At 60.0% G+C, this 27,678-nt stretch overlaps 1 protein-coding gene across 15 annotated transcripts in view; it reads right to left on the reverse strand.

The window, feature by feature from the left end:
• Positions 1-1,914: 1,914 nt before the first annotated feature.
• The window catches only part of LLGL2 (LLGL scribble cell polarity complex component 2), a 30,444-nt gene continuing 4,680 nt past the window's right edge, over positions 1,915-27,678 (reverse strand). For 2 of the 15 annotated variants that reach the window (XM_036339291.1, XM_036339292.1), the window contains exons 2-26: positions 21,796-21,889; positions 14,302-14,399; positions 13,066-13,147; positions 12,713-12,828; positions 12,145-12,303; positions 10,375-10,537; positions 10,082-10,214; positions 9,705-9,759; positions 8,968-9,122; positions 7,592-7,809; positions 7,445-7,512; positions 7,189-7,342; positions 6,998-7,102; positions 6,508-6,800; positions 6,268-6,418; positions 5,764-5,950; positions 4,778-4,894; positions 4,487-4,653; positions 3,839-4,103; positions 3,450-3,603; positions 3,132-3,160; positions 2,862-2,909; positions 2,662-2,704; positions 2,503-2,541; positions 1,915-2,246 (exon numbers count right to left, since the gene is read on the reverse strand). In XM_036339291.1, coding sequence (XP_036195184.1) covers positions 2,210-2,246; positions 2,503-2,541; positions 2,662-2,704; positions 2,862-2,909; positions 3,132-3,160; positions 3,450-3,603; positions 3,839-4,103; positions 4,487-4,653; positions 4,778-4,894; positions 5,764-5,950; positions 6,268-6,418; positions 6,508-6,800; positions 6,998-7,102; positions 7,189-7,342; positions 7,445-7,512; positions 7,592-7,809; positions 8,968-9,122; positions 9,705-9,759; positions 10,082-10,214; positions 10,375-10,537; positions 12,145-12,303; positions 12,713-12,828; positions 13,066-13,147; positions 14,302-14,399; positions 21,796-21,870 — 3,111 coding nt within the window. In that variant the 5' untranslated portion in view covers positions 21,871-21,889 and the 3' untranslated portion in view covers positions 1,915-2,209. Of the gene's footprint in view, positions 2,247-2,479; positions 2,542-2,661; positions 2,705-2,861; positions 2,910-3,036; positions 3,161-3,449; positions 3,604-3,838; positions 4,104-4,486; positions 4,654-4,777; positions 4,895-5,763; positions 5,951-6,267; positions 6,419-6,507; positions 6,801-6,997; positions 7,103-7,188; positions 7,412-7,444; positions 7,513-7,591; positions 7,810-8,967; positions 9,123-9,704; positions 9,760-10,081; positions 10,215-10,374; positions 10,538-12,144; positions 12,304-12,712; positions 12,829-13,065; positions 13,148-14,301; positions 14,400-15,712; positions 16,127-16,563; positions 16,649-21,795; positions 21,890-27,678 lie in introns of those variants that run through there. The other 13 variants (XM_036339302.1, XR_004972720.1, XM_036339294.1 and 10 more) reach the window with 13 other exon arrangements.

Below are 27,678 nucleotides of genomic sequence, written 5' to 3' on the forward strand. Positions count from 1 at the left end.
GCTGTTCCGCCGGGGAGTCGCTGCCAGCTAGGCCGGCCTGGCACCGGGCCACACCGAGCCACTGCTTGCGGGGCAGCGGCTGAGGGGTGCGGAAAGGACCTGTCTGAGCCCTCCTCTCAGTCCTTGGGCTCTGGGGGCCACCCACCCGCCTCCCTTAGCCCCCGGATTCCCCAGAAGACGGGGACCAGGCTGACCTGGGCACACAGCGAGCACTGCATGCGTTTTGTTAGCTTGTCGTTCTTTGAGATTGTGAAATAAAACGGAAAGAAACCAGCAGAGCATAAATGTACACCTTCAGCTGGTCAACTGGACACCCGGGAAAGGGGGGCCCCACCCCCTCGGGCAGTTCTCTCCTCTCTTCCTCCTCCTTTTCTCTTTCACCCCCTCACCTGCTTTGTCCACAAGTATTGTGAGCGCCTGCACCCTGTGCCCAGCCCTCTCCCGACCCCACACTCCCTCCTTCCGGGAACCATCTCCTCCTCTGGCTCGGCCTCACCCACCCTCCGTCAATGACTTTCACTCCTTCGGTTGTTTCCTAGGAGCCAGGTGCTGTGCGATGATGTTTCAGACTTTGTTTAATCCTTACAGCCCTGAGGCAGGCCCGATTATTCTGCCCCATTTTACAGAGAAGTAAACTAAGGCCCAGGAGTGAGGTCCTTTACCCAAGGCCACACAGCCATCATGGGCAAAGCCAGTGTTCAGTGGTTGGGTCTGCCTGGCTTCTAAGATCCAGGCCTCTAGACCAGGTGTCCAGCTGCTCTGGTCCATCTCCCCGGCCCTGGAGTCAGCAGTGACCGCCTCCTCCCCACTCATTCGCCTTCAGGGCGGCTGTCTGTCAATTCAACCTCTCAATTATCTCCATTCTGCCCCTATGGTCACCTCTCCCGGACTGCTGCCGCTGGAAGACCCTGAACTCCTCTCTGCGCGCCAGCCCAGCTTCCATTAATACGCGTTCCAGAGAATGCCAGCCCTTCCACTTGTGAGCAGCTATCAGTAAAAGTCGTTGATCTCTCAATATGAGAATGTTCTCTTAGAACTGAAACATGCCAACTGAAATATTAGCTGACATTAGCTAATATTTCAAAGAGCAGTGTACTTCAGACAAAGCCCGTCCTTAGTGAGTGCGGATATAAATCCATTGTCAGAGTCTTCGTGACCTTTTCAGGTGTGTGTGTGTGTGTGTGTGTGTGTGTGTGTGTGTGTGAACATCTTGTTCAGCCTGATTAGCCAGATCCCTGCTGCTGCCACGAAGCTTCCTAAGCCACGGAAGTACTGGCTGTGCCATTTCTCCTGTTACTGGCGCTTGCAGTGTTACCATTATCTTCAATTCTTGGCTTCTTGGCAGGAAACTTCATGTCACTTGTTCATTTGTGTGAGTTAGTTTAGCTAACCGGATTTTGTATTTATTATTTGTTTTTTAAATATATATTTATTGACTTCAGAGAGGAAGGGAGGGGGAGAGAGAGATAGAAACATCAATGATGAGAAGGAATCATTGATCGGCTGCCTTCTGCATGCCCCACACTGGGGATCGAAGCCGAAACCCGGGCATGTGCCCTGACCAGGAATCAAACTGTGACCCTCCTGGTTCATAGGTCAACGCTCAACCACTGGGCCACACTGACCAGGCTGGGCGTCTTCCCCTCCGACAGTAAGGGGACTCCCTCTGCCCTGACCCAGGGATGCGGTCAGACAGACTCCAGCTGGTTAAATCCAGCCATTTATTCCCAAAGACAGAGGCACAGCAATGACCGGACACCCAGGGACCTTTAGCTGCTTCAAATGCCGAGGAAACGGATCCTCCTGAGCACCAGCCTGGTCCCAGGGCGAACCCAGGGCCAGAGGCGGGGAGCCAGCTAATGGTTTTATATGGGAAACTTCTGCATAATTGAAAAGTTAAAGTTGTTGGACCAGTGAAGAGGTAATAAGGTGTTTATTAAAAACTTTTTCACCCAGAGGCAGTTAAAATTTATAATTTAAAACCCAACCCACTACAAAAAGCAGGGGGGGATGATAAAAACTGTGCAACATTGACAAAAGGACCGAGACAGACAAGGCCCGGGAGGGACAGCCCGGGGCTGGGGCCCTCCTCTCCCGGGGCCGGGAGCAGCAGCAGAGTGGAAGCCGAGGCAGCCCCGGCCTGTAGCCGGCCCGGCGCGTGGGCCCTCCAGGCGGCCAGTGCCCGGAGGAGCAGCCCTCAGTAGTGTGTTCACCGCACGGCCTGGACACCCGGCCTGCTCACTTGGCTGCGGAAGGGGAGAGAGTGACGGAAACTCAGGGGCATCCTGGGCAGGACGGGGCCTCCGTCAGGTACCTGAGCCCAGACTTGGAATTTGCCAGAACAAGTGGGGCATGTGTCAGGGCTGGGATGGACCCTGGCCTGTAGGATCTTGGGGATGGGGCTCTTCCTCCCATCCCTCCAGGAGCATGCCCTCCCAGCCGCCCCCTCCCCACGTGCAGCCGGTCTCAGGGCCCCTACCTCCCCCATTGCTGAGGCTGTACCTCATGGCCACTTGCTGGGAACGCCAGTCGCCATAGCTCCTGCATGGGCAAAGACAGGGCAGTCACCCTCCATGGGGACTTGGGGTGGCAGACAAGGACACTCATGCTCAGGGCTCTCCTGGCACCAGGGGGCCCACCCTGCAAGCGGCAGTGACTCACCTCCGGTCTCCCTCCAGTGTGCTCTGGATCTCCTTCAGGACCCCTGGGGAAGGGAGGCTGGTGAGGCCAGGGCGGGGCCTTTCTCTTCCTCTCACTGATGGGGCGCTGGGTGGGTCTGCCCCCCTCAGTTCCACCCTGGCCTTCCAAACTCCCCCCCAAGGAACGTCCCTCCTGTCAGCCCCCACTCCCGCCCAACTCACTCTCATCATTGAGCAGAGCATGCTCCATCACGGGGCCTGGCCTCTTCTCTGGAAGGCAGAGGCCAGGTTAGGAGAGCCCCGAGCCCAGGGCTGGAGGGGAGGCCGTTTCTACCCCCATCTTGAACACGCACACACACACACACACACACACACACACACACACACACACACACACCTGTTCCCCTGGGGTCCCCTCTCCTCCTTCCATCCTCCAATGTCTGGGCCCGGGCTGGCCCAGGTGTGCCCACACACTCCCCTGGCCTGTCTTACCCTCTCCGTCACTCTGGCTCCCCGAGTTCCTGTGGGGGGAAGAGAGAGTAAAGATCGGGGGGCACTAGGCTCTTGGCTCTGGTCCCATGAGGTCAGCTCACCTGGCCTGCCCTGAGCAGGGGGCGCCTGGGAGGGAAGCCAAGCCCCTTCCTGGTGGCAGCTCACATGGGAGGAAGGGGCATATGAAGGGGGGCAAAGAGCCAGAGCCAGGAGGGTGGGCTGAGCTCACAGGGGAGGGGGAATGTGGCAGCTCCCAGTGGGCGCATCAGGAGGGTGAGGGTGAGGGGCTGGGGCAAAGGCCACCTGCCGTTTACCCACCTGGCTCGGCCCAAGGCCTTCTCGGGGCCTGATCCATTGCGGGGACGACTGTGGTTCTTGGTTTCTGCAGAATCCACCAGACACCGGGGCTCCACCAGCCACTTGGTGGACAGAGAGAAGCGCTCAAACTCCGAGGGCGAGATCAGGTAGAAACCTGGGGGGTAGAGACTAGGTGAGGCCAGCCTGGTCTCTCAGGACCTGCGGCTGCTGACAATGGGGCTTCCAACCAGGGACATTGGGACATTGGGGCCAGAGCTCTCCTCCAAGTTCTCAAAGAACCTGGCCTTGGCCATACCCACCAGGCTGCCCTTCCCAGCAGCCCCTGCAGCACAGCGGGAGCCCCACGCCCCGCCCGCTCGCAGAGGCAGGACGAGCCACCCCCTGCACACCTTGGCCGTGTTTGGTGAAGACGCAGGAGGCGATGCCGCTGACGTCCTCCCGGCGGATGCAGCCGTAACGCACCTGGGGCTTGAGCAGGGGCAGCGAGACCACCTGGATGTCGCCCAGGTTGGTGAGGACAGCCAGGTGGTGCTCCCCGTAGTCCTCGGCGCGACAGCTGCTGAAGTGGGCCACGCTGACCCGCCGCACCCTCGAGCCCTCCAGGGCAGTCAGCTTCAGCTTCAGCTTGGCACTCACCTTGGGCAGTGTGAACGCCTGGGGCACAGGGCGGAGGTCACATCCATGGCCAGACCCCACTTACCACTTCCCTGCGTCCACCGGATGCCACCCAACTTCCCAGCGAAGCCTGCTCGGTCTCAGCACGTCCTCGGCACCAGGACAGGCGCTCACTGCACCTGGACCATGAGGTGCTGGGCCACTTCCTCCCACAGACAGGTCCTGCTTCAGTGTCCCCACCGCTGACCCGGGCCTGGGACGCCACACAGACCCCTCTCCTTTCCGGTGCCCCTGCAGCCCCTCCTGCCTATGCCAACTGCATACACAACTTTCAGAGTCCCAGCCACTGTCATCTGTGCCCGCGGCATGAGCCCCCTGGATGTCCCCAGGATCCCCGGGACCCCGTCCCCACCGTGCGGCACCTTGAACTGCTCCTCTGACACAACAAGCAGCTGGTGGCTTCCCTGCATGTCCGGGCTTTTCGACAGGTCGTGTGCGACTTCCAGGGGCTCGGGAAGGGGCACACTGTGTCCGTCCAGCACCAGGATGCCCACAACTGGTGCTCGGTGCATCAGCTGGATCTCCTTGACTACGGGAAGGAAGCAGGCAGGTGATGGGGCTGGTGGGTGGGCGAAGGGTGAGGCTGGAAGCACCGCCCTGTCCCCAGCCAAGGCAGACCAGCACCCTCCGCTCTCCCCCTGCTCAGCACTCACCCTGCTCCGCCCGCACGGGCTCATCCATTCTCCGCTCGGCTGGGGGCACACGCAGGGCAAAGGCGTAGACGGTACCCCCGTTGGTGCCCGCCCACAGAGAGGGGCAGTGGCGGGAGCCTGCCCAGAGGCAAAGGTTTATATGTAACCCTGGGTCTGGAGGTCAGGTGGAGCCAGGTGACCTAGGCTTACGTCCTGGCCTTTCCAGTCACTTATGTGACTCCAAGGTCAAGTCAGCCAACCCTGTAAGCCTCACTTCCCTCCTCTGTACAAGGGGGCTCTGCCTGCCTCCAGGGTGCAGATGGGAGAAGGCGCCGAAGGCTGACAACCAAGGGCCCTAAACACTGATGGCTCTGAACCTGGGACAGCCGGCCCTTGCAATACAGGAGCGGACAGCCCACGCCCCACTCGTACCCTGGCAGGAGGGGGCAGGAGGGGGAAGGGGAGAGACAGTGAGGGAGCTTGTATAGGCCCACGGCGTAGCAGCAGGCATGTCCCACCCTCACAGCCATTCTAGGAGGAAGACATTCCCCCATTTTACAGGGGGAGAAGCCGAGACCCATCTTCTAGACCAGTGATGGCGAACCTTTTGAGCTCGGCGTGTCAGCATTTTGAAAAACCCTAACTTAACTCTGGTGCCGTGTCACATATAGAAATTTTTTGATATTTGCAACCATAGTAAAACAAAGACTTATATTTTTGATATTTTATATATTTAAATGCCATTTAACAAAGAAAAATCAACCAAAAAAATGAGTTCGAGTTTCACCTCTGACACGCGTGTCATAGGTTCGCCATCACTGCTCTAGAGAGTGGTAGAACCCGGACATGAAGCCAGGACAAAGGGACCTGGAGGCCCAGGCAGGGGAGGGAGAGGCAGGCCCTGGCCTCTACTCGCTCACAAAGGGAAGCCCCTCTTAGGGGCCCACCAACCTGCCCTCATGCCGGGGGCGCATGCCTGGGCCCTCCCACCCAGGCTGGCTACTCACTGTCCCTCAGGTAGGTGTCAGCGAAATAGAGGGTCCGGACGAAGCCCGTGAAGGAGTCCTCCGCTGTGCGGGCCTCGATCTTGCGCTGCACGGGCGCCAGCTCCATGTTCTGCAGGCCCAGCCGCTCTGTCCGGCAGCTCCGCTCCGGCACCTGCGGGGGTGGGGCCAGCCTGAGGGCGGCTCTGGCCTGACTTCCCCGGGGCATCTATTGCTCAACACCCATCATTCTAGGGGGAGACTGGTCCCAGCTCACGCCACTCCCTGCCTGGTAGCATTTGCTAAGGACTTGACCCTAAGGTGCTACAATTATTGCCTCTTACAGTTGGGGAAGCTGAGGCACAGAGGAGCAGGTGACAAAACTGAGGTCACATAACTGGTGGGCAGCAAGCAGGGATGTAAACCTATTGGTGGGCCCAGGGCCTGTGCTTGCAGCCAAAGCAAGTGGGAGGGAGGGGTAGTCCGGCTCGCTGCTGGCTGCCCCCAGCTCTGCCTGGGTGGCCTCACCTCTCCCGGGGACCCCGCTGGCCGCCGCTTCTGGCTGGGCACCCGACTGCGACGCATTCGGCGGAAGGACTGACGCAGGGACTTCTTTAGGGACTTCACGCGGGACAGGGGGCCCTCTAAGGCTAGCTGGTCGCTGGGGTGCAGGGTGCACCTGGGGGGGAACATCGGACCATTAGCACGGCCAGGGCCCGAGGGTCCGCGCCAGGCCCCAGCCCCAGCCCCCATGGGCAGCCTGCTCACTTGACAAAGACCTGCCGCCGCTGCTGGTGGTCAAAGAGGCCAAAGCCGTGGCTGGTGCCAAAGGCCACGAGCCGCCACTCCGAGTGCAGAGCCAAGGACGTGACCACAGCCGGGGGCTGGCACTGCACCAACACGAAGGGCTGGAAGCCAGGCTCGAAGCGCACAGGTCCTGGGCGGGCACACAGGCGCTCGTGCCCCTTCCAGCGGTAGCCCTCCTGGTCCTGCAGCAGGTCAGCCTCCACCTGCTCCACCACGTGCTCTGCCTCCTCGTCGTTCAGCTCCAGCACCAGCACCTGGATGGGATGGCAGAGGGCTGAGCCAACCCCAGCACCCAGGGACAGCACCTCGGGGTGGGGGTGGGGGTGGGGGTGGGGGCTGGCTCCTGTCCTGCTGTGCCCTCATCCTGAGAAGGAAGCTCATGGGCCTGGACGTCACCCAGAGTCACCTGATCACTCCTCCCCCTGCTCCCCACCCCATCCCCGCCTGCTACCTGCCCTGCCGTGCCTGCCACCGCCAGGTAGCCGCTGTATTTGCAGAGGAAGATCTTCTGGATGCCCAGGCGGGGGTCGTCACTGTAGGGATCGAAGGAGCCCACCTAACGGGAGAGGAGGCCCACGGGTGGCCATGAGCACTGGACCCAGCCTGTCCCCGCCCTCCCGGTGCCCAGGCTCCTGGCCTCACCTTGCGGAGCGGGGGCCACTCGTCCTCACCCTGGGCATTGAGGTGCTCACTGGGGTCCGTGTCGGTGAGGAACACAGGCACTGTGCTAAGTTTGTAGAGCAGCCGCAAGCAGACGCCTGAGGCGTCCCAGAACCGCACGGTGCCGTCCTCGTGCCTGTAGGCAGAGCCGTGAGAAGGATGCCGGGCGAGGGTGCCAGGGACTGCTCCCACCCTGTACATCCTCCTATGCAGGAGAAGAGCAGCATAAATCACCTACCCCGTGAGCAGCAGGTCCCTCTGGGGTGGGGTTGGGGCCAGGCTGATGCCACCATCAATAGGCCATTCCTAGAGGGTGAGACCGAGACGTGCGTGCGGGAGCTTGGCTCCCAGGTGGGGCTGGGGCCAGGAGGGGTGCTGGACCTACCATGGTGGAGAAGTGTGTGTTCTGCCAGCTGCCGGCAGCGATGATCCTCTCCCACAGCTTGAGGGGGATGTTGGAGACGTGATGGGAACAGGTGATGGCAGAGCAGTGCAGGGAGGCCAGGTAGGGGGGCTGTACTGGTGGCCAGCCATCCGTCCGCAGGTCCAACACCACCAGCTCCTCCTCGGCCAGCACCACCAGGGCGTAGGGGTCATCAAAGGCTGGGGGACAGGCCAAGGGTCAGGGGCTGCAGGAGCCAGTAGGAAGCAGTTTGCCCAGCCTGGCCCTGTGGAATCTGATGCTTTAAGGGTTGGAGCCTGGGAATCTGCATTCAAACACAAGCTTGCAATCTAACCATGTATAAAAGGAAACATACGCCACGACCAAGTGGGATTTATCGCAGGTGTGCAAGGCTGCTTCAACCTTTGAAAACCATCACATCAACAGGCCAACGAAGAAAAGCCCATGATCACATGCAGAAAAAGCCTTTGCTAAAACCCAGACCCATTCGTTTATGACAAAAACTCTCAGTGAACTAGGACTAGAGGGGCGCTTCCTCCACTGGACAAAGCACATCTGTGAAAAGCTGCAGCTGACATCTTCACGGGGAGACACTCGAAGCTTTCCCCCTAAGCGCAGGAACAAGGCGCCTTTTCAAGTACCAGCTAAGGCAGTAAGATGCGAAAAGGAAGCACAAGGTATGCAGACTGGGATGGAAGAAATAAAACTGTCTTGGTTCACAGATGATAGGGCCCTTTATGTAGAAAATCCAAAAGGACTGACAAAAAAACTGGACGCTGCCCCCAGCACCCTGTGGCAGGCATGAGGAGTTCCCCCACTCCCTCCCCTGGCGGCCTCAGGCCTTGTCATGTCAGTCAGGTGGAGAGAAGGCCCGCCTCCTGGACACCTCCCGCCAGGCCTCCTCTCCAGGTTTCGACAGCAGCCTTCTCTGGGCTTGCCTGACGCCCAGTGTATGAGGCTACTCAGGGCTTTGCTGTCCTGGTTGAGCTCCAGGAGGCTGGCTCAGAGCTGGCCCCAGCCCATGAGGTCTTCCCCATGTCCACACCAGGGCCCCTTTTTCTCAGCTGGGAGGGTATTAAACCCAATAGTACAGAGCTGCCCCCTTTGGACCAAAACCCCATTTGAGTCAGGGAAGGGCAAAGAGAGCGTGGAGTGGGCAGGAGGTGGCCAGCAAGCATGGAGCCACCAGACTGGCAGAGATAGGGAGAGAGGGACTGTGGCTGCTGCCTCAGTGGCTCCCAGGAAGTGGCCAGTTTGGGAACCTCTGTGCAGGCCCCTCCTTTTATTTACAGACAGGACGGCCTGCCTACACCTCCCAGAGGCCGGCCTTCCCCACATCTCTCCCTCAGCTCGCCTACCCGCCGCTGGGTCCACCTCGGAGAGCACAGTGAAGTCGATGACCCGGGAGGTGAAGTCGAAGGCTGTCTGCTGGCCATTGTGCACCACGGAGATGCAGTGGCGGTCCCCGTAGCTGGCCCGAGGCATGCCACCCTGGAAGATGGTGAAGGGCAACCTGCAGGCACAGAAGAGAGGGGCAGTGGGCTGGGGCTCTCGATACAACACCAGACAGCCACTGGCTGAGCTGGCAGCGTGGACTCCCTGTGACTGGCCTCTGTGCAGGAGCCGGGGGGAGTCTCATCTCAGGGTGAGTGGCCACTCCAGGTCCCCAGGAGGGGGTCAATAGGCCAGACCCCCATCTCTTCTCGACTGCAGCAGCCCCGGGGAACTTGGGGGCGAGGGGGGCATGCAGGCTGTGGGTTGAGTCTGCAGCCACCCCTGCTCCAACCAGAGCTGCCCCCCTCCTGCTTATGCACGGGTCCCTGTGTGAGTGTTTGAAGAAACAGGTCTGCTGCTGACATGGTCTGAAACCTGCCGATCTTAACCGCCTCCCGGGAGTGGGGAAGGGAGAGAATGGGAATGCTTTTTCAGGACCTGGCCATGAGGTATGAACGGCCCTCTCTCCTTCCCTGGAGTCTGAGACCTCAACGTGGGACCCTAAGGCACAGTCCCCCCCTCCTTTCCTTCCCTCCCACAGAGGCCTTCCAGCCCTCCAGAGACAATCTGGAAAGGGCAAAGAGCAGAGACCGGTACCTACCCCTGCTTGGTGGTCAGCCAGAAGATTTTGGTAATAGCTTTGCAAGGAAAGGGACCTACAAGAACAGGAATTATTAGCTGGAACAGGTCTGCCCGCCTGCAGAGGCACGCGGGTCTGCATGACCCCACACCCTCTCCATAGACCTCTGCTTAGGAGCTCGGCCCCGAGGAAGCCACACAGGCGCCAGGATACCCACCCTGTGGCTCTGGACAAAGCCGTCACCTCTCTGGGCCCCAGGTTTTACTTCTATGAGGGGGGTGCCTACACCTGAATGCAGGAAGGCCGGCTGGGAACAGGGGACATGGGTTCGCACAGTGAAAGGCAGTCCCAGGTGACAGGGCAGGGCCAGGCCCCCGCCAGGCAGACGGAGCACTGACCATAAGGCACGCAGCTGCGCAAGGGCTCCAGTTGCTGGGTATCGGGATTCACAGGCCACTGGCAATAGCTGCCATCCGAATGGCAGCTGACAATCAGGCGGCCATCCCGCTGCCAGCAGGCACTGTCCAGTTGCTTCAGGGAAGGAAAGAGAGAGAGCGCAGGCTGGGGTCAGGGCGATGGTCCCGATACCGATACCCCCGCCCCCACCCCCCCGCTTGGCACAGGGGCTGTATGCGATAACGGGATCTGGGAGAGCCCCGTGGCGGCTGCCACCAGCCCAGGCACCACCCACCTGGCTGCTGAGGAAATGGCAGAGCACGCGGCTGCCCCGCAGGTCCCAGATGACGATGAGGCCCCGGCTGTAGCCAATGAGGACCTGGCTGGGGTCCCGAGGGTGCTCCTGCAGGGCCTCCACCATCTCAAACACCCGCCGCTGGCGGGCCTCCTCGGGCAACCTGCATGAGGGGAGCACTGTGAGCCCACACCGACGTGCACCCCGGGGCCTGGCTGAGAGCACGGCACAGCGGCACACGGCACTCCACGTGGCCGCGGGCACTGAATGTGAGCACGGAGAGCTGCGGGCACACATCATCCAGGGGAGAGAGAAGCAATGCATACAGCAGGACAGTGGTGCCCTGCTAGGATGTAAATGCAGGCAGCACAACTGAGGAAAGGCAGGGAAGTGATTTCCAGAAACGTCGCTGTGGTGGGAGGGAGGGAGGGAGTCCCTCCTGGGAAGGGCAAGTGGAGGCTCCTGGGAGGCGGCCGGCTCTATTTCTCTGCCCGGGGGTGGCTGTAGGGATGCTTACTTTACAATCCACTGAACTGCACATTCACATTCAGCGCATTTCTGTAAGGAGGTGGTATTTCATCCAAATAAGTGTTTAAGACCCACAGAACAAAGCTCTATATTAGTTGGCCTGGCCTTGAGCCTTGACACCTCCCCCCTCCTTCCCTGGGCCTGGAATGCTGATGTGATGTCTGGAGCTGCTGCAGCCAACAGAAGGCCATGAGGTGGCAGGCATGGGACCAAGAGCCATGAGGATGGGCAGTAGGAAACAGCCTGGACCTGAGGGCATTCCTACACCCAAACCAAAGCCCTCTGCACTTGCCCTGGTGCACACGACCCCCAAGGGCACCCTCTGTACTTATGCACATGCCACGTACCAATGCTGTACAGCACACCCTGTGGGCACCAGCCTCTAGAAACGGGAGTGGGGGGTCAACTCCCTGTACCCTTATCTGTAACCGTTCAGTTTTTGATCTACTACTTATATAATTAAAAATTTATTCCCCTTAACTTAGAAGTAAGCAATGTGAGAATTATACCATCTTGGAAAATAGAGAAAAGAAATAATATCAACAAGAAAAAGAGAGAAAACAAGAATAATATCAAAAGGAAGCTGTGCAGCAGGGTTGATGCCACTCGCCCCCGGGGGACCTCCCTCAGAGCGCTCCTTTGCAAGAGTATCAGCACCCTCGCCTCCCCCGGACCCCTCAGAACTGCAGGATGTTCTCCTCCCTCTTGACCCAGACCCAGGTCCTCCAGCGTGCGGAAGCCTTGACCCAGACCGGATCTCACCAAAACTTTGGAGCACGCCCCGGGTTGTGGCTGTCAGGACCTTCGGCCTGGAGCCTGCGTGCGAATGGAAACCTACACAGACGCCAAAGCACAAGCGTGGGCAGAAGCTGCCCGGCTGGCGGGGGTGGTGTGTGTCGCGTCGGCCCCACTGGGAGCCCCAGGGGTTGTGAAATACATGGCACCAGGGCAAAGAGGCTAAGAGTTGGTAACACGATGCCATCATGCTGAGCCTCATTTTCCTTTTCATTAAATGAGGTGGTAAGTTACCCGCAAGACCCCTTCCCTTCTAGTGCCATGATGATAGCATCCTATGGGGTGAGGTTCTCAATTTGGGGGACAGGTGAGGAGCTGAGCTTCTCCTCCCGTCCGCCTAGACTTCCCAGGAGAGAATAAGCTCCTGACACATTCCCGGGACCAAAGGGAGAGGGTCAGGCCCAAGTCCAGGGGACGGGTTCCTAACAGCGGGGTCGGCGGGCTCACCGCTGCAGCACGGTGTCCGAGCTGATGGTCCGGTCCTCCAGCGTGCGGAAGCCTGGTACCTGCACCACGAACACGCTGCCACTCTCGGTGCCCAGGTAGAGCGTCTTGGAGGAGGAGTGTGGCAGGACCACGGTGATCTGTGTGGCGCTGGGGGCAGCGCTGTGGAGGGGAGCAGCTACCCGTGAGCTGGCCGCTGTCCAGGCAGGGACCCCACGGATGGGCTTCCGACCCTGGCTGCCCAACCCACCCCGGGAAGGCCATCCCTAGGAAAGCAGGCTGTAAGGTCTTTTTTAATAGAGTCCAGAGTCTCGGGCCAGGACTAAGATATTGGCTACATTCTGCCAAGACGGGAAGCAGATGGCAGAGTCCGCCCAGGAAGCAGAGACGCCCTGGGAGCCTCCTGCGCAGCCACGCCCACTCAACCCAGAGCACCTTCGGGTGGCGTCGTGTGGGCTCAGACGCCTGCTAGGACCCCCAAGGGCTCCTAGGACCTTCAAAGGGTGATCCCACCCTGAAGCTGGGTGCATGGGTCAGGGTGGCTGGGAGAGCAAGGGGGCCGAATCCTTACCCTGGGGGGCCCCGCAGCGTGAAACTCTCGTCTTCCTGCAGCTCGGACACCCCGCCTTTGACCTTCAGGCTCCACAGGTGTAGGCTGTTGTCGTCCAGCAGGGTGACCAGCTGGCACTAGAGAGGGGACAGGGGCAGGAGCGTGCTGTCTCACTGACCCGGGAGCGCCAGCATTCGCGTGGCCTTTACACACCACGGCGGTCTCAGAGAGCCCCAAACCCACAGGCCCCCCTACTCTGAGGGGGAAGGGTGGTGGTCCCAGGTCCTCCCAGGAGCACCACACCCAGGGCCCCCAGATGCTTGCCTCTCCTTTGGGAAGATGTGAGAGTAAGAAGGGCGCGGAGGGGCCCTCACCTGGCCAGGCAGGAAGTAGATCTGCACCACGGCGTTGTTCTCCCTGTGCAGCCCCATGAACTCCACCCCCGGGGCACCGTAGCTGGGGGCAGCAGGCTCAGGAAAACCTCCAAAGGCAGACGCCACGCCTCGCCGGCCCGAGAGCGGGAACTGGGCCCCATGGCAAGGCGTGTAACACACGTGGCTCGCCCTTTCCCCAGACAGCAGGACTGGGGCCTGGGGTGGGGAGGAGGGCGTTGGCCAGTGACCTGACCCCTAAGGGTGGGAACAGCCAACCAGGGACAGCTTTCCCAGCCAGGCAGGTGGGGATGACTGTGTAAGGGCGACCCCGTGGCAACTGTTAGGCTGCTCAGCGCCACCTCCCACCCCACCCCTACCCTGCAACCTGGGCTGCAACAGACCCATCAGCTGCCACTTGGTGGCACCTGTGAGAAGCCACGGGCACCCCTGCGGGCCCAGCCCCAAGAGCTGTGACCAGGAGTCTGGGCAAGGGGATTGGTCACCAGGATATGGCCATGGCCTGGCAATGATTAACCGGCCAAGGGAGGGCTGAGCCAGCAGTGGGACTGGGCCCCTGCCCTGCAGTGTTTACACCACCCCCAGCCCAGCCCCGTGGCTGCAGGCCCCCAGCCTTCCCGCCTCTGCTGCGGCAGAGAGGGCGCCGGCTCACCCCGGAGCTCACCCTGGGCTCAGGTTAGATGGGGCAGGAGTGCATCAAGGTTTGTAGCCCAGCCGGCCTGGCCGAGCAGTGACCTGTCCTGGACCCATGGGCTGCCTCTGAAAGGGCCCAGAGCTAATGCTTCAGACAAAGACGCCCAACCAGACACTATCCAGCCTCAGCCAGGGGGGGCTGTCCCTGCCAACCGGGAGTCCGCTTTACTCTCTCTGGTGCGTGCGCATGTGTGGGGTGTGTGCAGGGAAGAGAACCTGGAAGAGCAGCTCCCCAGCACGGCTCCCCTAGCCTAGCCCAGCACTGCTCTCTGGTTTGCAAAGAGCCCAGGCCAGTCCCCCGACTCCCACTGGGAAAGGCTTCTTGGCCCACTCCCCGCCTCCATGGACTGCACTCAGGGCTGACCCCAAGAGGCTATGTGAGGCGCCCCTGAGTGAGAAGGACCATCCCCAACTTGCTTTGTTTCTTTCCTGGAGGGCGGGGGTCCTTGCTGCACCTCACCAATGCCAAGTCCTCGCCCCTTCCAGGCCTTCCCAGGGCGGGAGCTGAAAGCACAGAAAGGATACAGCTTGACAGCTCCGGAGCGGGTGCCGATGGCCAGGATGCGCAGAGAGGGGCTGTAGCCGAGGGCGCTGGGCTGGTGCGGAAAGCCATGTTCCACCGTCTGCAATGACAGCCACACAGGCCTATAGACACGTCCAAGAAGCCACAGCAGAGAGCCACCCCAGCAGGAAGGCGGCACCGAGTCCCATTCAGGCTCCCACCCAGACACCCATGTGTGGGCCATTCCGTGCCCCCCTCCCCCAGCCCATGTCTGACCCTGTCCTGGGCCACCTGACCACCCATCCCTGGGAACTCCTTTTTCCTGACACACACTGGCCACTTGGTCTCCAGGAACTCTCAGTTCCTCCACCAGGTGTACTGTGGGCAACTCCCAGCCCCCCTATGGGGCGTGCAGGAAGCTTTGGGGGCCTGGCACTGGGGTCCGAAGGAAGCCACGGTGGCCCTTCCCAGCCCTGCACAGTCCAGGCTCCTCCAGCCCTGACTGCTCTGCCAGGGCCCTCCTAGCACGGGAGCTCTCCGTCTTCCCAGACAGGAAACTCCCAGGTGCTGCTGCAGGCACCTGCTCTTGCTCATGTCTTAGGACAGAAGTAATCCTCATTCCAGAAAACTTGGAATAAAGGAGTTTTAAAAAGAAAACAAAAATAACCTGTGTTCCTACAACCAGAAGTAAACCTCGCTAACATCTGTGTGTGTCTCTCTTCCCCGAGCTTGTGAGTGTACGCGTGTGTCATGCCTTAAAACACAGAGACCTGCCCTAGCAGGTCTGGCTCAGCGGATAGAGCGTCAGCCTGCGGACTGAAGGGTCCTGGGTTTGATTCCAGTCAAGGGCATATCCTCGGGTTGCAGACTCAATCCCCAGCGTGCAGGAGACAGCCGATCAATGATTCTCTCTCATCATTGATATTTCTCTCTCTCCCCCTCTCCCTTCCTCTCTGAAATCAATAAAAAATATTCAAACAAAAAACACAGAGACCTAATTGGGGCCCTACCACCTGATACTCCTGTACCCGAGTAGCCCTGTAGCCTGTTCCCCCCCTGTAGCCAGCGCAGGTTGTCAAAGCACTGAAATGACCCAACGGTGGAAGAATATTCGCTGTGGGAGGTGCCCTAGCTCACCAGCCTCTGTTGTTAAACATTTTCTTTGTTTCTAGAGGTCCTGCAATTGCCACTTGACCGATGACCCCTCCTGGACTCCCGTCTCTGCCTGCAGCTCTGAGCATTCCCGCAGGCAGAGGCGCCAGGGATGGAGTCCAGGTTTTAAAGGGATGGATAGAAACCCTACAGATTACTCGGCAAACCATCTCAGGAAGGCTTCTGCTGTTTCTTTATCAGCTAAGCCTACCCCTCACCTCCCGCCCCAGGGGCCCCTGAACCTGCAGACCTAGATGACAGCAGGCAAAGGGAGGCCAGCACCTGCTTCCAAGTCTAGTGATTTCTTCTGGTTTAAACCATGGAGACAGCCCTGCAGGAAAAGGCCGCGCCGATGAGGCCGCTCTCCTGCGGCCCAGGGCTCTGTTCTGGGCTTCGGTTGGCTATCCAGTCGGGCCTCCGAGGAGCAGAGAGAGATAAGTAAGCCCTGCTGACAGCTGGAATGATAACTTAGCAAACCCAACGGCTGCCCGCCTGCTGTCCAGGCCCGTGGTCCATGGTCGGAGGCCCCATGCTGGGGGCAGGCCAGGGAGCAGCTCCCAAAGGGCCTATTCTGGGGACCCCAGGTGTGGGCGGCGCCCTCAGGCCTGGCTCTTTGCCAGGGACACAGGCTGCCCTGAAAACGGCTGGGCGGGCAGTAGCAACCCAGCAGGAGCCCCGCTGGCCGCCCAGGTCCCTGCTCAGCTATGTCAGAAATGCAGAGCCTGGAGGAGCCGTGGGGAGATAGCGAGTGTCTGGAATGCAAACATTTCCCAGGAAAAGGAGGGCAGGGCACATGAGGGGTGTGGGGGACAAGCTTCCCAGGGGCCCCCACTAGGCCGCAGCCAGCCCAGGTTGCTGGGGCCGGAGGAGGCCAGCAGCCAGGGCCCGGGAAGACGCTCCTGGGACGGGAGCATTCTCCCAGAACCATGGCAGCAGCAGGCTGGGGTTTGGAGGACTCTGCGGGCAGCATCCTGCAGGAGCCTGGTGGCCAGTAGGAGGCCTGCGCCCGGCGTGACCCAGCGCGACAGTCGCACGGCAACACTGAGCACTTGCAAGGTGGCTGGTGCCACCAAGGGGCAGACTTTTTAATTTTATTCTATTTTAATTAACTTGCATTTCAGATGGACGCTCACTTCAGTTACTGGAAAACTCTGTAGGAATGTTCTTGGGTTTCAAAGGAACAGGGGCTGGAATTGGGCAGACGAAGCTTTGGATCTCCTTTAAAAATATATATATATTTATGGATTTCAGAGAGGAAGGGAGAGGGAGATAGAAATATCAATGATGAGAGAGAATCATTGATCAGCTGCCTCCTGCTGTGGGATCGAGCCCACAACCGGGCACGTGCCCTGACTGGGAATGGAACGGCGACCTCCTGGTTCATAGGTCAACACTCAACCACTGAGCCACACTAGCTGGGCTGGCTCTCCTTTTTCAGCTGTAAATCTTTAGCTCTAAACTCAGACCACATATTTCCAAAGAAAATTTAATGTCCAAACTGAGATGTGCTGTGAGGGTAAAACACACCTGGGATTTCAAAGACTTTTTAAAAAGTCTCATTAATTTATATTGAAACAGTATTTTGAATATAGTGGGCTAAACAGAATTTTTCATCAAAATGAATTTCACTTGTTAAAAGAATTTTGTGATAGGCCTTCTGGAATATTTCAAATCACATATGTGGCTCTTACTGTTTTCCTCTTGGGACTTGAGCTGCCCTACAGGAGGCTGCCTCAGGCCGCGCGCGGGCAGGCAAGTCCTGCCAGGAGAAGGGTCAGGCTCGCAGGCCTGAGAACACAGGGCTGACTCCCTGGCAGGCAGTTCTAGCATCTCCCGACCCCTCGTACCGCGGAGCGGCCTAACCCAGAGCGACACAAATGTCGGGCCCACCACTCCTTCACTCCTACTGATTCCTCACGTCCTCCAGGTCCCGGGGCACTGTGCTGGCCCTCCCTCCCCGCTTTCCCATAAGCTGACCTAGACAGACAGGCACTGAGTCGGGCCCACGAAGCTCTGAACCCCCTCTGCCACTTAGAAGGTGTGTGGAGTTGGGCAGCCACTCGGCCTGAGCCTCATTCCACATCTGATAAGTGGGACGACACCAGCGTTGTCCTTGACTCGAACACAATGAACCTTAAGATGAACCTTAAGACCACCTGAGGCGGCTGGAAGGCTCAGCTCACCCCACAGACACACAGGCCCTGCCGCTAAGGCCAACTTCCTTCCCAGGTTCTCCTCTTCCCTGTACCCCTCAGGGTGTCTTCTCTAAGTTGACAACTCTGGAGGGACAAGGCTCCCTTAAGAACAAATAAGGGGCCTAGCCAGCGTGGCTCAGTGGTTGAGCGTTGACCTATGAACCAGGAGGTCACAGGTTCAATTCCCAATCAGGGCACATGCCCGGGTTGTGGGCTCGATCCCCAGTGTGGGGCGTGCAGGAGGCAGCTGATCAACGATTCTCCCTTATCATTGATGTTTCTCTCTCTCCCTTCCTCTCTGAAATAAATAAAAATGTATTAAAAAACAAACAAACCACAAATAAGAGAAATTTCATAATGACCCTACTTGGCCAGGGGCCACGAGAGTGGGTTCAAATGAGAACAGTGTGGTGACGGGGGATCCCGGGTCCCAGGGAGGGGAAGGGCGGCGGCAGCACCAATTCAACATTCGAATAAGGCCCCCAAGTCCCCGAATGAGCAGAGCTAGTCGTGCTGCAGACCTGGGCTAGGCAAGGAGGTGTGGGGCCCCCAGGGCAGGTATGGGGGGGAGGTTGTGTTAGGAATCTGGAAGGAAGGGACTTGGATTTGGGGAGAGGATCGAGGTCAGTTAATAGAGGTGACAGGGAGGAGCGGGAAACCGGGGGCGGGAGCAGCGTGGGCAGCAGGAGGGTGAAGGCACCTCTGGCCTGTGTCCAGCTGTCCCCTCAAGTCCAGGTGCTCTGCCCACTCCTTGGGGGCCCCTCCCTGACACCCCAACAGCCTTTTAGACTCAGCTCCCTCCTGGACATGCAAGTTCCCCACGGGCAGCACCTTCCCTCCCGGTCCCCAGAGCAGGGAGGGGAGATGGCCTGCTGTGCGACTTCCAAGGCACAGAGCCTCCACCCAGGACAGAGGTTGGGGTGGGACAGCAGGCACGGATCCCAGGGCGGCCCTCAAAGCCCGGATCCCAGCTTCTCCAGCTCAGATTCGAGCTGGAAGGATGACCAACGCCTGGCAGCCAACCCCCCCTCCCTCCTGAGTTCAGCATCCAGCCCACCTGGCCCTGCCCCTGCCCCCGCCCTGCTCCTGGCGCAGGGGACCTCTGCCAGGGGAGGAGAGAACAATGAACTCCTTTGACAGAGAGCTGGGAAAGGAGAGGTTTGCAGGAGCCGCCAAACTGCAACACTAGCCCGGTGTGGGCGAGAAGGCCCGTCTGTCTCCCGCTGGCTCCAGGACCCATTCCAGGCTCCCGGGAGGGAGATGGCAAGGCTGCTGGTCAGAGAGCGTGGGGGTCCTTCATCCTGCCCTTAGCAAGGGGGGGCCTGTCCAAGATTGAGGGCTGAGGAGTCCCCAGAGTGTGGGGTGATGGGAGGGAGGGCTGCCAGGGCCACAGGGGGCACACCAGGTTGGCTGGGTGGCACTGCCCCAGACCGGGTGTGGTCAGCTCAGATTCCTGGCGGTGGCAGCAACCTGGCCTGCCCGGTGTGGCTGTCACCTGACACCAGGGGCCCAGCCATGAAAAAGCCAAGACAAAACCACCTGGCCCTGGACGGGGCAGCAGGCAGGCACACAGTGTTTGTTCAGGGCCCAGGAGGGGAGGAGGGGGCCGGCAGGAAGGGCCCAGGCACCCTCATCAAATGGCCAGTCGTTTCACCAGGGGAAACAAAGGACAGGAAGGGGTTTTACTCTGACACGAGCTTATGTCCGCTCAGAGTCACTTCCCCTCTACTGAGGTGCCCATGGGGTCCCTGGGTCCCCTCAATCAATCCTGTCAGCTGACTCACCCGTCTCCCCAACAGCCTGAGGACCCACCACCCACCAGACCACCGCTTCACAGGCAGACAAACGGAGGCTCACGGGGTGAAGTTACCAACCACACTGGGGGGCCTCATTCCCAGCCAGCGCCCCCCACAATGTGAAAGCCCTGGTATGGCACCTGTGTGCCAGGCACCTTCAGAGCATTCTATACCCAGGGCTCTGCTGTGTCGGGCCCAGACTCCCAGGTCCCAGCCTTCCCGGTCTGCCACTCAACAGCCTGGGGGAAGCCTGGGGAGGGACTAGTATGGGTGGAACCATGTAGGTTCTCAAATCTTCCAGGATGTGGCCTCACCCTCCAATCCCAACCCTCCAGGCTCCACCATTCACCCAGAGCCTAGATGAGACGAATCCCCACACCCAGACTCTCCCCTCTTCCTCTCTGCTCCCAACCGGTGGAATTTCAGACTCCCACCAGGAAGGCAAAGGTCTTATCTGAGATTCCCAGAGCCCCAGGCCTGGGCTGTATATACAGTAGGTGCTCAATTCTTGCAAGTGAATGGAAGGAGGAAGGAATTCCAGGAGCCTCCCCTACCCTTCCTGACCAGGCCTGGGGACGGGGTGGCCAGGTGTGGGGACCACCAGTTGGGGGACATGGAGAGACGATTCCTCTACCCTAGCCGCACCCCAGCCCCACCCTCCTAAACAGTAGAACTTGGGGCGGGGGTTCATTCCTCCTTGCTGAGCCTGTTTTTCCGGTTTTCACTGAAATTGGCCACCTTTTCAGGGTGTGAAATTCTGGCGTTGCCAGGGGCATGGAGGCACACAGGGGTCACCCAGGATCCTCCAGCTGGTGCTGAGGTTCTGAGACAGGCACCCAGCAAACATGTGCTGCTCCCTTGGGAGTAACAATGGCAGGTCCCCAAGGGCCCCGAGATCCCCCAGTTCCAACACTGCACTCCATTTCCCTGAGACCCAAAAGCCCTGCCCACAGCTTCCTTCTGCCAGTGGGAGGAGGCACTCACTTAGGGAAGCCTGGATCTCTGAGGCCAGTGGCCTCATGGCAAGCGCTGAGGGCAGCCACACCTCCCACAGGCCCAGGAAGTCAAGGACAACGGCCGAGCACGAGGGGAAAACTGCCCACCTCGAAGCCCTGGGAGCTCTCCGGCCCTGGGAGGCTGCCTTTGAAAAGAGCAGCTCGACTACTGTGTCGAGCACTTAACCGATCTAATCCCACGTGTCCCTGAACAAGCCTGTGCTGGCCCTCCGCACAGGGTCACCGGGCTTTACGTGGTGAAGCCAGATTGGGACCCCTGTCCATCACCACCTCCTCGAGGGGTCCCCAGTCCGCCTCTTCCTGCAGTCCACCCTCTGGGGCAGAGGAAGCCTAGGCATGGAGGCCCAGGGCCTAGACCAGTGGTTCTCAACCTTCTGGCCCTTTAAATGCAGTTCCTCATGTTGTGACCCAACCATCAAATTATTTTCGTGGCTACTTCATAACTGCAATGTTGCTACTGTTATGAATCGTCATGTAAATATCTGATATTCAGGATGGTCTTAGACGACCCCTATGAAAGATTGTTCGACCGCCAAAGGGGTCGCGACCCACAGGTTGAGAACCGCTGGCCTAGATCAAGGCAGAGGTGAGGGGCTAATTACCCCGAAACAGCTGCAGATTGCTAGGTAGCCCCAGAGCCAATAAACCACAGCTGTGCTCCTCCTGTTTACAGCTCCGGCCTTCTCTGGCACCTGTCCCCTTGGGGGAGCCCTGAGGAGTTTCTGGGACCCTCCCTGTGATCTCAGGTGACATGTCACTCCGGCTTTGGGGGCCTTGGAGCAGGTGTGGGGTTGGGGTAGTCAAATGCCAACCCTGGCAAGTTCCCCAGTGCCTCTCCCCACTCACCCAGGCCTGGAACCTGCCAGGAATCACGTGTTCCACCTACAGAAAGTTGTGTTTGCCTCTGGAGGCAATTGGAGGAGGCAATCGGAGGAGGGTGGGAACAGCCATGGCCTGTAGCCACACCCCCAAGGGACCTGGGTCACAGGAACATTATTTCACCTGGCAGGCTTCGATATGCTTTCATCTTTCCTGTCCCTAAGCCTCCTCACAACCCTGTGAGGAGGTAGACAGGGCGGACTGTTTTATCCCCATTCCACAGGCAGGGAAACCGAGGCTGGAAGAGGCAGGGTGATCTGCAGAGTCCCAACTTCTGGGCATCCCACTGCCCTTCCCAGGGAAAGCCCTCTAATCAAACCCCATTTCCAAGGTCAGATTCCCCTGAGGCATTGCGGGCAGTGCCCAGTAAGGACCTTCATCAAGCAAAGGCAACGCGAGCGCCCCCGCCCCCGCCTGCGGGAGGCTGGTACCGTGGTGCTCACCTGGGCACCTGTGCCTCCTCGTTCCCGCTCCCTTACCTTGTTGAACTGGAAGAGGTCCCGCTTGAGCCTCTCCCGAGCAGGGTCATGTCCCGACCGCAGGAACCGCCTCATCTCGCTTGGCGCGCAGCCCCTGGAGAGACAGAAGCTGCTGAGCGCCAGGGTGAGGCAGACACGCAGCCCAGGCCCAGCCCAGCCGGCGGCCGCCCCTGGGCCAGGTCAGCTCCGCCGTCCTCGGCTTCCCCGCTCCGTCTGTGCCGGCCGTTCCCCTGGGAACCGGCGCTCCATACCCCGGCCCGGGACTGGTTAATGTTCTAACGCTGCTCCTGGCCACCTGTGGCCTTGTAAACGCAGCCCAGAAGCTGGGGGAGGAAGCCATTTACCAGGCTTCATAGGAACAGGAGGCCCAGAGGTTAATTAGCTTAATTGTTAACCTGATTTCTGAAAAACCATAAAACTCCAGCTAAACAGAAAGGGAAACTTCCTAAGCCTCTCGGTGGGACTGCGAAGGCTGACCAGCTGGGCTCCCACACCAGGTGGGGGCAGGGAGGGCCGGGCACAGCCTCTCCGGCAGCCAGCACACCTGGGCCTGGCCGCTCTGCCTTCCAACTTCAGGGAAGGCCTCGCCACGCTGGGCCCAGGCTGCTCCCGGCCACTGCCGCCAGGAACCTGGGTGGGGGAGCGCGCAGAGCATGCAGTCAGGGGTGCTGGCCCCTCCCACCACACGCCTGGGACCCACGGTGGAGCTAGGTCTGTCCCACGAGGCTGCTGAGGTCTCCGTAGCTACAGCCCTGGCCCCAGGCTTCCCGACCTGACGGGGGTGCGCTCAGAAAGGCCCCCTTCCCACGGGCCCAAGTGAAGCTAATCAGAAACCAGCCCTGGACGCTGTCCGCCCACTGGAGAATGCCTTCCCGATCCAGGGGAAACTATTTCTGGATCATCCTGGGGGGAAGGGGGATCATCTGTGCTCCAGCTTCCGGCTTCCAGTAGCGGCCACCCACTGACCACAGGACACCAAGGTCTGTACTTGGAAACGCAGGAGCCCAGGCCCACCCCGGAGACACCATAAAGGGAAGGAAGCAGGGCCAGGAGCTCGCTCTGGGGGGCGGGGGTGTCCTATAGGAGAAGAAAGTGTCTAAGCCGAGACCTGAAGGATGCTATCCCCGAGGTTTCTGGCTTCTTGGGAAGTGACCAAAAAAATCAATCAACTTTGCATATGAAAGGACCCTGTGTGGTCAGACTCAGGGCTCCCTCTGAGGCCTGACCATGCTGGGAGAGGTCACCCCACTGGGTAGACACACACATCCGGGGGCATTCCAAGGGCCACCCCAACTGGGAAAAGGCAGACACCAGCCCTCAGAGCACCGTCACTTTCTAGGGACACCACAAAGGCCACCACTTGCGAGAGGGGGAGGGGTGGATATGAGAGGTTGTGCCTTCACATTTTGGGGGAGCCACAGCAGAGTGGGGAGCCCCACTTCCCTTTGGAGCAGCAGGTAGTCGGGAAACTCCCAGGTGCCCACCTGACCCAAGGCCCTGAAGGAGATTCAGGGAACAAACCCCGGAAAGCTGAGGCTCCTGAAACTGGGAGTGAGCAGACTCCACCCCGGGGCCTGCAGCTTCAGCCTCGGGACAAACAGCTGAGCTGTGTCCTCAATTTCCAGCTGTGGGGGAGGCCCGGCAGTGGGCAGTGTGGGGGGAGGGCGCCCAAGCTCATAAATCGGCCATTGCGGGTCCTGGGGGTGCTCCCTCTCCCCTCTCAGGCCTAGGTCATGGTTCAGAAGTCAGAGGAAGCTGGGGGTGGGACCTGGAGGAGGGGTGTGGTTGCAGACTCCAGGGAGAGGCGGACCTGGGCTGACCTACAGAACCATGCAGGCCACGGGGTGGGGACAAGAGGACACAGGGCCCACAGGACCCACAGGCTCACGGAGAGGTGGAGGAGGTGCAGGTAGGAGGGAGGGAGACAGATGTGGGGCTGGGTGGGAGGTGGCCCCCCAGGAGGGCAGGGTGGACACTCCATCCATCCAAATGCCCTGGGGCACCTGCTGCCTCCCAGGCACTACACCAGACGCTTGCGTGTTATTTTTATTACTTTTTAACATTCTGCTTAAGTAATTTCTGCTCGCTGTTAAAAAAGCAAACAATCTCAAGGAGAAAAATCCTCCCGAAACCCCACCACCCAGGGCAGTGAGGAGGCCTGTGGGTACACGTCTGAGCGGCCCCCTCTTGGCACCCTGTGCGCTGTGAACACCTACTGAACCCAGACCCGGTGTTCCTTCACCTCCCTCGGGCCTCCCTGGGGGGGGAGTGGAAGATCCCCACCTGGCAGACGGGAAAAGACCACAGAGGCCGGGCCGCTGGTCCAAGGTCACTGGAGAAACCAGCAGAACTTGGATTTGACCCCAGGTCTGGCGAACTCCCAAATCTCAGGGCTCCGGGAGGCAGCGAAGGATGGATATGACGGGGCAGATGCCTAGTGACACCCCTGCAGTTAAAAGGCACGGACACGTGTGCACTGTCACGCCTACATGCCTTCCACTCGGAGCCAACCAAGCAGCTTGGGGGCTGGGGCCTGGCCGCTGCTTGTGGGGTGCTGATGAGGTCTGGCTGGGCAGGGCGGGGGGGTCCTGCATGGGGGCTGGGACCCCATTGGCATGCATCTGCTCCTCAGTCCAGCCAACCCCTCAGTGCAGCTCCCAATACAGGAACAACTGCCCGGTTCAGGCTTGAGAACCGCCACCCCTTCTTGACTCACTGGCTGGGCCCACCTTCAGTTCCACTCACCCAGACAAGCAGGCTCTCTGTAGAGAAGCTTCAGGAATCTGGGCCTGAGGTCCCTGATGTGGACGGATCCTCCCTACTCAGTCCACTACTGGGGTTGGGGGCATAAGGGAAAGAGTCTGGGGCTTGGTGCCAATAGCCAGGGCTCAACCACCACAGCTCATCTCCACACTGGGTGGCCTCCCAAGGCAGCTCCTTGAGGCCCAGCGAGCTCGTCTGCAAAGAGGGGCGCACTCCCTCCCACACAGGTCTGCTGGGGGGAGTGGAGCAATGACAAATGCCGAGTGCCTGGCGCAGCGCTTGGCACGGAGCAGGCACTGTCCTGGGACTGGGGATCCAATAATGACAGACAGACAAGATCCCTTATGTCACCAAGCTTACAGCCTGGTGTAAGGGGAGAGTGTGATGACTCACAAGTTAGTCAGCGAGTGGTTTCGGGGTTGGCAAAAGAATAAGGGAAGATGCCAAGTAAGATAGAGCGACCACGGTTTTGTGGTCAGAAGGACTCAGCGGCCGGCCATTCCTGCACCTGGGCCCGTGCCTTCTGCCTGGGATGCCTCCCTCCCTCGTCTCTACTCAAATGTCCCTCCCCTGACATTCTCTCTCTTACTTCCCAGCTTTGCTTTCCTCCTCAGCACCGGTCACGCCGGCCTAGTTTACTTACTGACCTTGTTTGTGACCTGTGCATCCCTCCACAGGACGGGACTTTGGGCCCCTTTGGCCCTGGGCGCCCGCACGCAGCCTGAATGAATGAACGGAGGAGGGACTATCTCCACCCAGACCTGAATAATAGGAAGTGGTCAGCGAGGCAGAGGCAGATGCAGGGGCAGGGCGTGTCAGGCAGCCAGAACCAGCTAGCACGCTTCAGGAGGGTGAAGACAGGGAGGGGCCGAGTGCAGGCAACAAGGAGATGAGGTGGGTGGGAGGGGGCCCTAGGGGGCGACAGCAGAGCTTCAGTGTGACTCCCCTGGAACCCGCTGACGGTCCTGGGCAGGGGCCTGATGTGGGCTGCCCGCCCCCCTCCCACACCACGTCCCTGACGCTTGGCCTGTGTCGACAGTCCATCTGCTCAGCCCCCACCCAGGGCCCATTCACTGTGGCCTCCATGTTCCTGGCTGAAACAGCTTCTTGTCCTCCAAGCAGCACATCAAAGACCGCCTCCCAGATGCCCTCGCCGTCTGACCACGCTCACCCTCAGCACCTGACCACACCTTCTGCTGAAACCTCCGTGGACGGGGCACCCATTCAGCTCTGAAAATACTCTCCTCGATCCGCTGGGCTGGCCACTGAGCTATTGGCAAAAACCAGAAGCAACCTAAGTGGCCAACAGGGGCCAGGGAAGGTGCTGAGCGCCACGGAGGGCTGGCAGTCGCCAAGGGCATGGAAGCCTGTGTGCAAAGTACCCGGGAGGCAGGTGGAATCTATTTAAAATGTTCACAGACGTGGACAAGCCACTGGAAGGGCCATGGGATCGGTGCGTTTCTCTTCTGGTTTACCTGCTTCGCAGGCAGGGTAGATAAGAGGGTCAAAGGGAGACAGGGACGCCCAGTGGTCAGGTGTGAGGTGGGTCCCTCCTGCTCTCTCGGGGCCTGGGTTCCTCTCCAGCCACGTTACACTGGACAGGGGAGGGGACACCCCTTTGGACTCATGGCGCAGAGGCAGGGACAATACAGGCAGGTGGAACCATATGGGACCTTGGGCTCCAGGACCTCAAGGAGGACCTGGGATGCTGGCCACTTCAGTGCCCTTCCACCGTGAGGTATGTGGGAGCAAAGGTAACTCCAGGAGCCCCCCAAGCTCAGGAGCCCCCAAGTCTGATGCCAAAGGGTCTGAGGCAAAGTCACTGGGCATGTAAGGAGCTCCAAGGACCCTGGCTTCCCGCACGGGGATGCTACCTGGCTACAGCACGACCCCTGAGAGGGGCTTCCTGAAAGAAACACCTTTTCCAGCCCTGAACTTCTAAGGACTGCCAGCCGGCCCTCTGTCGCTCGCCGACCACACCCTGAGCTGCCTCCCTGCTCCGTGCCTTTGGGGTGGGCGCTCAGGGTTTAGGCCGGGCCACACGAGGCTTGCCGACCTGTGGCCGCCTCTCGCTCATTTTCTACACGGTCTGAGCCTGTGTGTGGAACTAGCCTGTGGGCAGCTGACCTGCGATTTCCTTCCACCCCCACTGCTCCGTGGGGAAGAATAGGGGAGCCATCTGCTTAGCAACAGGCTAGCAAATTCACACCCTGAGTTCCCTACCCCCATCCTGTGTCCAGACCCTGCGCCTCAGGAGCTCGGAAGAGAGATCAGTTGAGGCAAAGAAGGAGTAACTGCATGGGGGTGGCTTGTCTCGGGCCCCTACTAGAAGCAGCAGATCCCACTGAGCCCGGGAAGAATGAAGGCGGTTCCCGGACTGCTTGTCCCCCACTGGCATTGTTTGGGGTACCTGGGCTAATGGGTCCCCAGGAGACCGAGGCGTGGCCACGCTAAGCCAGCCCGCCTGCCCTGGAGGTGTGTGATGGGCCAGAGCCCCGGGAGTTCCTTCCATACCCGGGCAGTCCATTAATCTGCGGGAGAGGCGGCACCAGCGGCAGGACTGAGCCTCTGGGGCTGAGCGAGAGCAGGCTGGGGGAGCCACACCGTGCCCGCCTGTGCAAGGGGTCTCCAGAAGCCACACAGGGAGTCCCGGGCTCTCCTCTCCCCCGGCCTGTGCGCCCACAGCCTGCTGCTGCCGGGAAGCTGTCCTTCCTGCCCCGACATCCTGTGTGCGGCCTGTGTGCGGCTGTGGCCCCGTCTGCACCAGGTGTGAACACGCCCCTGCAACCTTCTACGGAGGGGAGAGGCGGGGCCGGGCTCTCCTGACTGGGGCAGCTGCTGACCCCTCCGGCCTGTCCATGCCAACTCAGATGCCCACGGCTGCTTTGCAAGCACCCATGTTATCCTGGGAACCCCAATCTCACAGAGACACCAGGCAGCCCCTGGCCAGCAGCTTAGCAACCAAACCTCAGTGGAAAGGTCACCTCATGGAGGTGGGACTCAAAGAACACAGAGGAGGAGGAGGGACCCAGAGAGCTGTCGCCGCCGCTGCCACTGCTGTCAGGTGATAAAAGGGACGAGAGTAAACTATGGCCAGTTGCTACTGTAAGCACTTGACAT

This window comes from Myotis myotis, unplaced genomic scaffold (assembly GCF_014108235.1).
Source record: "Myotis myotis isolate mMyoMyo1 unplaced genomic scaffold, mMyoMyo1.p scaffold_m19_p_17, whole genome shotgun sequence".
Lineage (NCBI taxonomy): Eukaryota > Metazoa > Chordata > Mammalia > Chiroptera > Vespertilionidae > Myotis > Myotis myotis.